Raw genomic sequence first — 12,438 nt, 5'->3', positions numbered from 1 at the left:
GCAGCAGCAGCAGCAGCAGCAGCCATTCCTCTTACACTACAAAGGAAATCTGTAACCTGTGCTGGCTACAGAAAAATGTAGCATCTGTTGATCACTGGGGGAAGTCAGGAAGGGAATGTAAAACCCATGCGGGCTCTGCCATCTTCTGTTTCTCTTCAGACCTCCAGGTGTGCAGTCCCTGGCACAGACCGTGCCATCCGTCTGGGACTGGCACAGCTGCATCAACATCTCTGCCATGGGGAAGAAGAGCTGGGTGTCACTCTAACAAGGGCAGGCTGTATGGGGCTGTCAGACTGGCAGTGCCCACAGAAACACAGGCCTTTTGACATGGTGCCTGTGACATGCTAGAAGATGAGCTGGCAATTTCTGTATGCCAGGATGATGGTAGATTCTAAATACCCAGGCCCAATCCTCACCAGGTATCAGTGCCCACATTTCTCAGAGGTCTGCACCAGCTGAGCTCATGGCTCAGTCCAAATTACTGTACTAAATCTGAAAACAAAAGTTAAAACTAAAATGGGGCTAAATCCTGCCTACGTTTTACCCCTGGCAGGATGCAACTCAGAAGGCAATTTGTCTGAAGGCATGTTCTCAGCTAGGGAGCTGAGGTGACAGTTTAACTAGTAGATCAAATAATTACATAATTTTGATAATGCAGTGTCTGTGTTTGTCTTAAAAATTAGTAATATCGCAATTATTTTCTGCAATAAAAGCCACCCTTCAGCAGATCCTTTTGCTTAACTTCTAATCAGCTAAGCAAAAGCTCACACTGTGAGAAAATACATTTTCAGCAGAGTACTGATTTTCTCCCACAATCTCCCTTTCTCCCCATTTACTCCTTCTTTTCTTCTCCATCATCAATCTTTTAAGCATGCCACTGTGCATTCACATTTTTCTTTCTGCACGTGTCAGCTCAACGCTGTTCCTCAGAGCCCTCTTTCTCCGCCAAATCCCGCAAAGCAGATGTTAACCACTCATTTACCGAACAGAGAACTCCACACACAACTTTGCAAAAGCCAGGCTCTCCGGGTGCTTCCCAGCCACTGCGCTGGAATACTCCCTTCCCTCCACAACCCACAGCTATGGACAAAGGAGCAAGTAAAATGAAACTGACTTACTGCTATGGCTTGGAGCCTTTCCTTGTGCAACTCTGCTTCCGCCATCCTGGAGAGAAGGACACGGGAGGAGAGAGAGGGAGACGGGTGGGAGAAAAAAATAGAAGAAACAAGAAGGCAAGCAAAACCAAAACGGAGCACACACTGCAGTCACCGGGTGGGAACTGGAGTAATTGCAAAGAAAGCTGAGCTCCTGTATAGCAGTCAGCCACTTTTGGAGGCACTGCAGCTTGGCTCACGGTAAGATCATTTTAGTCACTGGACCAGTGCCTGCCTCGCTGCCTGTCTCCCAGCTGTATTGCTAAGTGCATTTCATTGCTGCTTCTGTGTGCTGGTGCTGTCACACAAACCATGTATGCACTCTCCAAGCAGCTGAGCAGAGGGATAGCTCGCATGGCTATAATTTTTTGCGTTGACGTCTCAGCTCATTTGCTCCTCCTATGGGGTGCTGGGTCACGACAGGAGCTCGACATCAGTAGCGTGCACAGTAATCCAAACCTGCCTGACTGCAGCAGAGGAAGCAGACAGCTGTGGCACAGCATGTCCTTAGCGAGCAGCACAGCAGGGAGGGAAGGACGGTGGCACATGGCGCAGTGAGAGGGAGCTGCGGCAGGCAGGCAGGCAGGCAGGCAGGCAGGCAGGCAGGCGGCGGCTACAGCCCCAAGCTAAAGCAGGTTTGGCTAAGGGAAAGGACAGGGTGGCAGGAGGAGGGAGAGCATGGACTTTGGGGGAACTGCACAGCCGCTTGTGAATGCAGTGGTAACATGGCACTCCGCAAAAGACTTCTGCTGCAGAGGAGCCCTTAAGAGAGGCAATGAAGAGCATGTGTATAGAAAGGAAGACGTAAGGTGTCCACACACCCTGCATTAACGTGCATTGCAGGTTAAAGGACTGTATTGACATCAGATATTCAAAAGTGACAAGGCTGTGTATGCAAACAACCTGACTGAAGACCCTGGTGTTATACACAGAGGAGGAGGCAGGTGAGGAAGGGAGGGCATGCCTGAGCCAGTACCATGAGGGTACCCTTGATTTCAAGGGTACCCTCACATTTCTATTTTTACTTCTGTGATCTTCCATCTGCTTTCTTTTCTCCTAGACAGCAAAGAAGCCCCCCACTCTCTCCCAGTCCAGTCCTACAGGGTGCTGCTGCAAGGATGACACGGAGCTGGCACACTGGAGGGATGTCTCTGAGCCAGAGCAGCCACTGCGCCAGATGGAGGGCTGGGTGAGCGCTAACTGTGGCATCCTGAGGCTGTCCTACCACGAGGAACAAAAGTGCATTTTGCAGCATATAATTTTGATGTAACAACCTCATGCTGACAAAGACAGGAAAACTCCATCATTTTGGAGGAAAGCAATCCGGAAGTCACCCTGCTTCTTCCCATGTGCCTGCCCTTTCAAGTGCCACCCAGCCTGGCATTTTACCTTTACATATCACAGTCTTCTCTCCCAGACATCCTCCACCTCCATCCCACTTCCAGGTCCAGGAACTCTTGCTGCAGGCTGCTTTTCAGTGCAGCTGTTTTCTCAAGTGTTTTCACCTCCTGGTCCCGTTTCCCTTACTGGTGCACAGCCTCCTTGTCTTGTGACAGGATGTCAAAAGTGACTTCTTGCTTAGCTTTGCCTCTGGGAAAAAAGTCCTTTGTTGTACAGAAAACTCAGAACATTATATAATTCCAGTAGTCTCTGTGGCCAAAAGGCAATGTTTTATTGCCATATCCCAAGTGAGGCAGTATCTGTAAGAGGCTGTTGGACTCACAGCTAAGGGAAATGCAGAAATTGCAGCTAGATACTGGGACACTCTTTCAGTCTTCTAATTTCAAGTAATTTGTTGAATAGCATCTGTCTTGTAGTTTATTTGGTTCCTGTCAGCCTGTTGTTTTTCTTCAAAACCTCTTTTTTTGTTGGGTTTTTTTGTTTGTTTGTTTTTCATTACCATGTAAAGGTCCATGCACTGCTACTTGTATTACTACAGCTGGTTTTGAAATATCCCATCACACAGGGTCCAGACATCTATACTCCCACATGTGCTCTGAGAACATATATGGGCAACTCCTACTAAGGCTTGATAGCTATGCAATTAAATCCCTTCAATACCCTTCTCATGTTTTGCTGCTAAGCCTTGCCCAGGGGAGGAATTCTGCTACAGTCTATATCCAGCAAAGACAAGGGTTATGCCCCAGTGCTTACTGGAGCTGGAATGGGCAGCCTATTCACTCCATGACCTGTAGTCACATTACGTGCTGCCAAAGTGGTGTGTGATATGCATCACATTAGGCCATCCCCTCTTTCCCTCCATATACCACTCAGGAAAGCATTTAAACATATATTTGAGCAATGTAGTCATATATTTAAATGGATATGAGCATCTCAATTATGATACAAAACCTTACAACAGTTCATGAAGTACAGTAACAGCAGCTGAGCTGAACACTGTATTAGCCTCATGTTTATCCTCTCCAGTTTAACTGCAGTGCTTGTTGCCAGCAAGGGATAGGAAGGCTGCATCCTAGTGAATGCTGCAGTGTTGCTGGTCCCTGTGAAACATGCTGTGGGGCTGTGCACTCCTCCAGTTTAGTTTGCCAAGGAAACATGAATCAGCTGTGCTGTAGCAGTCCACTCTGCTGGCTCTTTATGAATGTACAGGAATGACAGAGGTCAGCACCAGAGTAGTTTCTTGCTGTTGACTAGCAATGAGGAAAGGCTGTAAGTCAGGCAATAGTAATAGCCTCTGGTTTCCCTATCGTGTCTTTCTCTCATATGGCTTGAAGCCTGTGATTCAGTGAAGTGAAACTCTTTACCCAAGTGGTTCACAGAGCAGACCCAGGTGAAATGACCTCTATGAGGTGACTCACTACATGAAGAAGACCATAGGGGACAGCCCCTGTGGACATTTAGTTAGTGAAGGCAACTTTAAGTGAAACAAAACAAAACAACCAGTCCATTTCTACGCATTTTTTGACCCCTGTTGGTTAAGATTTTTGTTTCCAGTATGTTTTGCTATGTTGGTAAGGAACTTTAATTAAAAAAGTAAGAAATTGTTTAAGGCCTACAGTTTTTTTAATTTGTTTTGTTTTACTTTTAGGGCAGGAGAGCAGGGTGATATTTCCAAATTTCGAAGATACTAGGAAAACAAGAGAGGACGGAGTGTGTAGGGAGGAACAAGAAGATTCTAGAAGAGTAGGTGAGAGAAAAGTATTTTAATATACTTTGTTCAGTAGCTAAAAATTAGGAAGAAAGGAAAAATGTCCCCATTATTTTTTCAAATGTCAGTTAAAAACCTGTTCTTTTCACAGAAATTTTTAGAAGAGCAAAACCTGCTAAATTTTAATAATGTGTGAATTGCATGCCATTTTTCCATGCAAAACAGACTTTTATTTTCATTTCTTTGGAAAAGAGTGTAGGAAACAATCTCTTCAATGGTGAAGAAGATCCTGAAAGCACTCTGAGATATGTGTAGCCTGAATTTTAAATGAGACAGCTTAGTTATACAGTAGAAATCAGGTTCTTGTCCTTGCCATGGAGCTGAGCTGGTTTAGGAAAGGTTCTAGTTTAAATCACTTGTGTTTGTTTTTTGACAAGCCAACCAGGTTGTTTTTTTGCCATTGCCCTGCACACTATCGGAACTCTTCTGCATGATGCCAAACATCTTGTCCTTAGGAAACCTTTGGCTTCCCATCCTCCTGGCTCTTGATAGAACTGATTCAGTCTAAGAAACCAGACTTTGTCCTGAAGACTGCGTAAGGAAGGCACACACATACACATGAAGGTCAGGATTAGCACCTCGGCCATAGCAAATGCATCAACATATTTGTGAGGTGATAAATTAGTGGTTGGATCCTGGCAGTGACTGTCAAGAAAACACAGCACAGGAGGGAAAACAGGCTTCACATTTGCATTTCAGATTGTTCGAGAGGAGATACTTCTGGCTTTTAAAATTACCACATGCCAACACACTGCAAACATTGCTCTGGCATCCTCGATATTGTCAAGCATCCCTGCCTAGGCCTACTGGAACCATATTATTTTCATTTGAGTTGAAATTCTGGGGTTTGATTAATCTGCTCTTTATCTTCCTTACAGATTCTGGCTATATTAAAATAGGCCAGGAATGAAAAGTTCATCTAAATTTTAGATTCCTGAGCTCATCACTCATGCTCATTTTTTGTACTCCCTCAAACACGATGCTTCATACAACATAGCCTTTGAAACTTTTGGCAGTGTCACCATCTGATGTCTCCAGGAGAGGCTACTCCATCTGCAATTTTAATTGCAGCTCTTAGCTTCATTGGACAAAAGTCTCTTCCTGCCCTTCTCTCTTCTGTACCCAGGCTGCTTGCTGGGGGAGTAGAGTGTCCACAACACCAAGGGTTGTGCTTGGGCCTCTTGGAAGCTCACAGTGTGAGTTGCACCTCAGGGACCCCCATCCCAATGAGACATCACCCCAGGACAGTTATCCTTATCCTGCCTGGACATCTTAACCCAGTAAATGGTGGCTGCATGATGGAGGCTATGTGTCCAAGCCCTTCACACTCACCCTGTGTGGCTGGTGGTGAGGGTGCCTAGTCTGTTGTCACTCATGCAATGGTGAAAGTGAGAAGTGGCTGAACACTCAAATATGTGCCCTCACCCCTCTTCTGTGGGGTGGCAGATGCTACCATCAGTGCACTTCATTCTCAACTCCCCCCTGCATGGGTTTTCATGGGCCCAGCCCCCAGGCAGTCTGGGTTGGTGGGAAAACCAGGCTGTGCAACAGGACAAGGAAAGACTGGAAAATCGGCCCTCTATCTCACACAGCATTTCACACCTGGAAAATGCAGGTGGTAAAACCATAAATCATATGCCTAAACCATAAATCATATGCCTAAATTGAACAGGAGGGCAGTGGCAGAGTTCAATCTAGACCTCTGAGTGCAGTTCCATAAGTGCGCAAGATCATTGTTTCTTTATAGAAAAAAAAACTTTACATCAAACTTGGTGTAACTTAAGTTGTTTCTTCTCCCTTTTTTCTGTGGTTTTTTGTTTTGTTTTCGTTTGTTTTTTTCCTGTTTGCTACTTGCTATCAAGGCATGGAGTTTCAGCATGCACAGCAGGAGATGACATTGTTTAAGAAATAAAAATCTAGAGCACAGGACTTTGTTTTAAACCTTCCCAAGACAGCAGGCTTATGAATAGGTAAGCCATAATTTATTAATAAGTGCAGTCTATTAGTTTTTTCCATGTTTGCTTGGTTTCATTCTGCAGCCATGGGGTGGTTGCACTAAGTGTCTGACTAGAGGGGTCTCCACACAGTCATGACAGCTACAGGACGCCTCCTCTGAACAGACCACCAGATACTGTGTGTGGTAGGGGCCCTCAGGAGACTCCATAAACCAGAAATCTCCAGGCCAAATGATGTCTGTTGTCCAGAAACAGTTGCTTGTAGGTGATTCGGATGGGATGAGGAACAAGAAGCAATTGTTTTCCTGAGATCTCTTGTTCTGCCAGCCCCACTACCATGCTAAAACAGCCTCATGTTAGCCTGAAATTTATCCACCTTGCAGTAACTTGTCAGTTACTAATGTCCTTGGCAGTAACTAATGAAGCAAGCCACAGAGAACCCCCTGCCAAAGCCTCCAGTAAAGCTGGAGATGCTATTTGCAGTGACTTTCCTTGAAGCAGGGAAGAAGAAGAAATTATGTAGGCATTTTACTTTTCTCCCAGGCTAGTCTCCTGGTAGCTGGGCTTATTCGAAGCTTTCCAGGTGAAGAAAGCAGCCTGTCTCCTCTTGAAATTCCAATGTTGGCAGCTAGCACCACAGCTCGCTTATCCAGCTGCAGGAGACTAGCATGGCTCCCAGGGAGCAGAGCAGGATTGGATGACCTGCAGAGGAGAAGTGTAAGGTAACCTTTCCCAAATTCCTTTAGTCTCTATGAAATTACACAAAAAGAAAATCCTGTCTTGTCCTTACCTTCCGCTTTCTGTTCTCAGTGCCTCCCTTGACACTCAAGATCCACCTGGGGCAGAAAAGGATGATTAGAGCAAGTAATACTCCCAGTACTACACTGCAGGACAGGGATACAACTGTGAACAGAACAACTCTTCACTAAAAAGGGAATTTTTGTTGAATTTAAATTCTGTCAGTGTAATGATGCCACCAAAATAGGTCTCTGCTTTTCTTAGTTGTACATCTCTCTATAGCTGTTAATGAGTGGAGAATCGTGTACCCGAGCACTTGTGCTATCCACCCCATCTGAAACATTTTGTTGCATTGAGTTTCATTGTTCCTGACAACTTTAATGCTGACACAGAAGAGACTCGTGCCCCTTCAGCCCCTCAAAACTGGCTTGGCTATTCATTCTGCCAAAAAAAAAAAAAAAAAAGAGGAAAAAGTGTACATTTTTTCACTTTGGATTTAAAAACTAGAGCTTTGTTCTTGTAGGTTCTGGCATTTCCCTCTCCTTTTTTTTCAAACAACACAGACTGAAGCAGGAAAGCTGCTTTTAGCAGTATTTATTTCTGTTCTTGTGCCTGCTGATCATTCTCCACATATAGTACATAGCTGAAATGATATTCCCTTAAAAAACGCAAAAATATTTACTGCTGAGTTTTGGGTTAGTACACTGGATTTTGCTTCAGAAGTGAGATAGTAAAGAAAGTAAGTTGTCTGCAGCCCAACTGCAAAAAGCTGTTAGAAAGGTGAATATAAACTACTGTTCCAGAACATAACTGAGGCTAGAATCTGAATGTTTGTTTTTTACTACTTCTGTGATCACTGTGTGACCTTTGTTTTTCTTCCCCCATATATGATCAAAAGACAACTTAATACCTATTGTTTAAACATCCTTTCAGTGTCAGATCCTTTAGACCATTCTCAGTTTGGTCTCCTATCCTTAGGCTCCTTGAAGAAGGACTATGAGATTGGCATTGGATTTGCAATGCCAAAAGAGTAATGAGGAATCCACTCCAGTGTACAAACAGTTTTTGTTAATGACAAGCTTTCAGCTAAGGTTAAATAGCCAGGAAATTTATGATAGCATTACCTTCCTCCTCAGCGGAGGGGCTGCCCAGAGGTGTGTTCGGCTTGTCTGCATCAAGGCTGTAATGTAATGATGGGCATTTAAATGAGCCCATCTCAGCTCCAGCACGTTATAGAAATGAAAGAAAATTTTGATTTTATCTCTGTGATGAAGAGGAGTTAAATCCATCCATTCAAATAAGGAGTCTTACAGTAATTTGAAAGAGTGAATCAGATCAGAGTCAGGTTCACTTATCACAGTCCATCTTCTGAAATCCTCCAGAGGCCTGTCATGGATCCTTTGAGCCTACTAGACAGTGGTGCCAGCCCTGAAAAAAAACCCAACAAACTAACTGGAAAACCAAAACAAATTACATCTTTTTAGACAATATCCCATTTCTGGTCCTCTAACCTGACAAAAACTTTGGCACAGAAATCATCTCCTGGCCTTTTGGCCTCAGCTTCAGATAGTGGCAGTCACATAGAAGAGACAAAAATAACTTGTTACTTTCTGGACACATGCTGAAAGTTTAATATGAATTTTGGATCAGTCTACGCTATGTCCAAATTGGCACATCCAACCTCCCTTGTTATCTAAGGAATTCATTAAGCTTTTCACAGCCCGAGGCAGCCAACAAAGTGCCAAGACTTTGCCTTGAACCAGTGTAACACGGGTATGTGTTATGCAAAGATACTGCATTGCATATATGCAAGTGATTTCTTCCAAGGATCATTAATGCTGTTTCTTTTCCATGGTCACACTTCCAGTGCTCAAATCACAGGCACACAAACAGACTGTGATGTCCCTTTCATGGGAAAGGTATCCCCACTGGTTCCTTGCTCAGGGTCTCTGCAAAAGGCTAGTACTACAAACTGAAGATGTTGAAAAAACCTTAATCAGAATTCCTGAGAAAAATGCAAGTTCCACTGACTTCCCGCTCATGTCACTCTAATGGTATTATTTTATAACATTTTAAGGTACAAATTGGAGAACTGTTTTACATTGTGTTGCATACACCATACAAGCCTCACTCAGTGATATAACCATTAAACTGGAATCTCTAGTGTGCAGCTAATTAGGAAATCATCTTTATGTCTTGCACCTCTAATGTAAAAAAGCCTTGTTTAGTAAGTACTCTTCAGAAGAGACAGTGTTCATTAAATCTAGTAGTCAGCAGTTCCAAGGGTGAAATTTAATGCTGATTTACAAAGCAGTCAATGACTGACGTTGTCTTCTACTGATTCTAGTGGAAAATGATTCTTAATCTTCTAGACTGATTTGAAACTCCCTGTCAACATGTCTACATTTTAAGCTTCTGCATATATTCCAATTCCGAAACCCAAAAGAGAATACAATACATAATTGTTCCAAAAGGCAGCAGTCACCCAGCCTTTTAAATAAAGATATTTGGGAAGAGGCTGAATCCTCTGAGCTCTGAAAACTTCCAGTTATGTCTTATTTTAGTACTTAACCAGACTTTTTCTTGAACTAGCGAATAACAACACGTGGAGCAAGGCTGCAAGTATCCTCAACCTCATGACAGCAGGGAATTCAGACCTCTCTTCATGTAGTTACGTTAGTTACTGCTAGGTGTGCAGGAATGGAAACAAAGAGGCTCCCCTATGAGGCTGTGACTGACTTACAATAGGCATATACTATGCCAGAGCCTACTGTAGCTATCTGCTCTATATACTCGTTCATAATACATTAAAATAATAGTAACCATGTAGCAGGGCCCTCTTCACAAAGGGAGAAGGAGACATGTCAGGTTGTTAATTTAAAAATATAAGACTTTTTTTCTTGAATTATTCTTTTGCAGAACTAGAGTCTTGCAGATATCTCCCAGGAGGTTTGATCAATTTAGTGAATTGAAAAAAATCCCTCACTGAAGGCCTGCTTCTGCCACAGACCACTTTTTACATCACAGTAGTCTGAGACTTTCATTAGGGTGGTGGAGGAGCCTTGCTTTGCTTATAAAATTGTAAAGAGAGAGACACAGCTAATGAAAAAAATGCATCTCTTCTTCATGATGTTACCCAACATGATTGTCTATTCTTTGCTCATAGAAAAGAAAAATAATCTCCCTTTTTGTGTGTTTTTCCTTGATTTCTTTAGATGATTGATTTATTTGATCTGCTGATGTTATGGGCCACATATAATGCTTGTGGTTTGGGCACCCAACAAAGATGTGGAGAGAGTGGCTGCATCGGATCTATTTAGGCAAATTAATATTCTCCACAGTTCAGACTGTTCCATTAGTAGAAAATATACATTTTAAAGACTGATTAAATATTTCCAGTTGAGATTTGGAAAAAGACAAAAGTGTTTCTTGATTCTAGTGCCCAGGGAGTCACATGGTGTGGTTTTATAGCTGTTTCAGGATACTTAGAACATGTGTAAACCTACATGTATATGTCCACAGCAGATGTCAATATTGTTTCTGGTGTGTGATGGCAACGAGGTGACAAGAGCCCTAGATGTGTCTGTTTTAACCAACATCTTCAATGGATCTTCTACATCACAAATTACTAATTGCTAAGCCCCAGTTCAGTTATGTCCCAGTTCAGTTATATTCAATGGACATATCTCCACATGTTCATGAGAGTCCCATTTAAGGATGATGGCACTTTTCAGAAAACAGGGACCATATGGAAGAAGGAACATTTAAAATTGTATTTTGAGTTCTCACATTTCAAGTCTATCTTGGAATTTCATTATTCCCCCCCTCCTTCTCTCTCCCCCCCGACAACTTTCAAATCATCCTTTCATGAAGGTGTTTCATTGCCTGTCTTCTTATCTTCTTTTTCTTTTAATGTGAACTCCTCTGTACTGGGACTGTGTGCTGTGTGGCTGCTGAGGATGGATCATGATTAGTTAAACTGCATTTGACATTGCAATTGCTGCACCTACCAAAAAAAAAAAAAAAAAAAGCTAATATTTAGTGTTTAAGGAGTATTGCTAGTGGGAATATAATGATAATTTATCAAATCTAGCTTACACACAAGATATGCATGAAATTTAATGAGATATAATGATCAAAAAACACTCCCATTTTATCTGGTGAACTTCTCAAAAGATTTATTTTTTTTCCTAAAGTTAAGATACATTCTGAGAAAAGTACTTCACACTGTTTTTTACTTTCATGTGGAGTGCATTTTTTATGGGAATATAAAATTGCAAGTGGAGTGATGTATTTTTATTTTTGTTTAAAAAAATTATTAAAAATCCTTCTTATTAGTACCTTCAAAATAATAATGCTTTGCCTGGGAGTTTACAATCACAGCTTGATGAACAACTCTAGATTTGATTTCCCTTTCAAAATGCACTGGTTTTAAATGACATTGCACTTGTTATCAATCTAAGTTTCCAGTCCTCTACTGACTGATTGATAGTTAGTTCTGTCAGTACTATATTATGGCAGGGAGTTCCACAAATCAGCTCCCCCCAAAAAATGCTTCTTTTTAAGAGCCATTTTTTTCTCAGTTTCACAGCACCTGTTATCTGGCTATCAGAGCTTTGATTTAATATTCTAGTCTGCCTATCTCATCTCATGATGGAAGTGTACCAGCTGTGAAATTTTATAGTGGGAATCATTCCTGCGATCAGTCTAAGCACAGTTTTACTGAACACCACAAACCCCCTACTATTGCAGATGAAAAGTGTTGCTCAAAATCTTCCAGAGTGAGGCAGAGAGGAAAAAGACACAAAACAAAAGGAACATTCTTAATCCTTTGAAGAGGAATAAAGAATGCAGTGAGAAAAATGAGTTAATAATGTAAAAATGGCAGGAAAAACAGAGCTTGCCTTTAGATTGGAGATCTGGAATGAATTGCCAAATTAAAATGATGTTGTAGGGGAAGCAGAACAAGTATTTTCGTCTGTTGTTTTTGTGTTAAAAATTCCACTATAAGTATTATCTTGGGTTTTGTTTGCCTTGAGTGAACTGCAATTTCATCAGCTGCAATGCCAGAGAGTCCAATGAAGCATAGCAGCAAGTAGGAAGCTGGAAAAACCTTTCAGCTGTACCCACATCAGAGAGGACTGTAAATAAAAGTTGATTCAAGTTCTTAAAGCTGGTTTAGTTTGTTTTGGAGATCAGAAGACGAAGCTTGAATTTTTATATAGATGTGCCCACCAGTGTACGGAGCTCCACATGCAGCCTAGGCAGTTCCTTTTCCTATTGTTGCAAAGCCTAACTGGGCAAATTGAGGTCCGTGGATACTGTGGTTATTGCAGTTTTAACATTTAATGAAGTTGTGATCTTTTGGCTTTGGATAAAGCAAAGTGTGACAACAAATACTGGCTACGACAATATGATGTCT

At 42.2% G+C, this 12,438-nt stretch overlaps 1 protein-coding gene across 4 annotated transcripts in view; it reads right to left on the bottom strand.

The window, feature by feature from the left end:
• Positions 1-1,715, bottom strand: part of LOC108498099 (paralemmin-2-like) — a 266,564-nt gene extending 264,849 nt beyond the window's left edge. For 2 of the 4 annotated variants that reach the window (XM_017816389.1, XM_017816391.1), the window contains exon 1: positions 1,119-1,602. In XM_017816389.1, the coding sequence (XP_017671878.1) occupies positions 1,119-1,163 (45 nt within the window). In that variant the 5' untranslated portion in view covers positions 1,164-1,602. Of the gene's footprint in view, positions 1-1,118 lie in introns of all 4 variants that reach the window. The other 2 variants (XM_017816398.1, XM_017816399.1) reach the window with 2 other exon arrangements.
• Between the last annotated feature and the right edge of the window lie 10,723 nt (positions 1,716-12,438).

This window comes from Lepidothrix coronata, unplaced genomic scaffold (genome assembly GCF_001604755.1).
Source record: "Lepidothrix coronata isolate B3197 unplaced genomic scaffold, Lepidothrix_coronata-1.0 Scaffold55, whole genome shotgun sequence".
In the NCBI taxonomy this organism is placed as follows: Eukaryota; Metazoa; Chordata; class Aves; order Passeriformes; family Pipridae; genus Lepidothrix; species Lepidothrix coronata.
The sequence above is the reverse complement of the archived record's forward strand: the minus strand, read 5'-3'. Positions and strand labels throughout refer to the sequence as shown.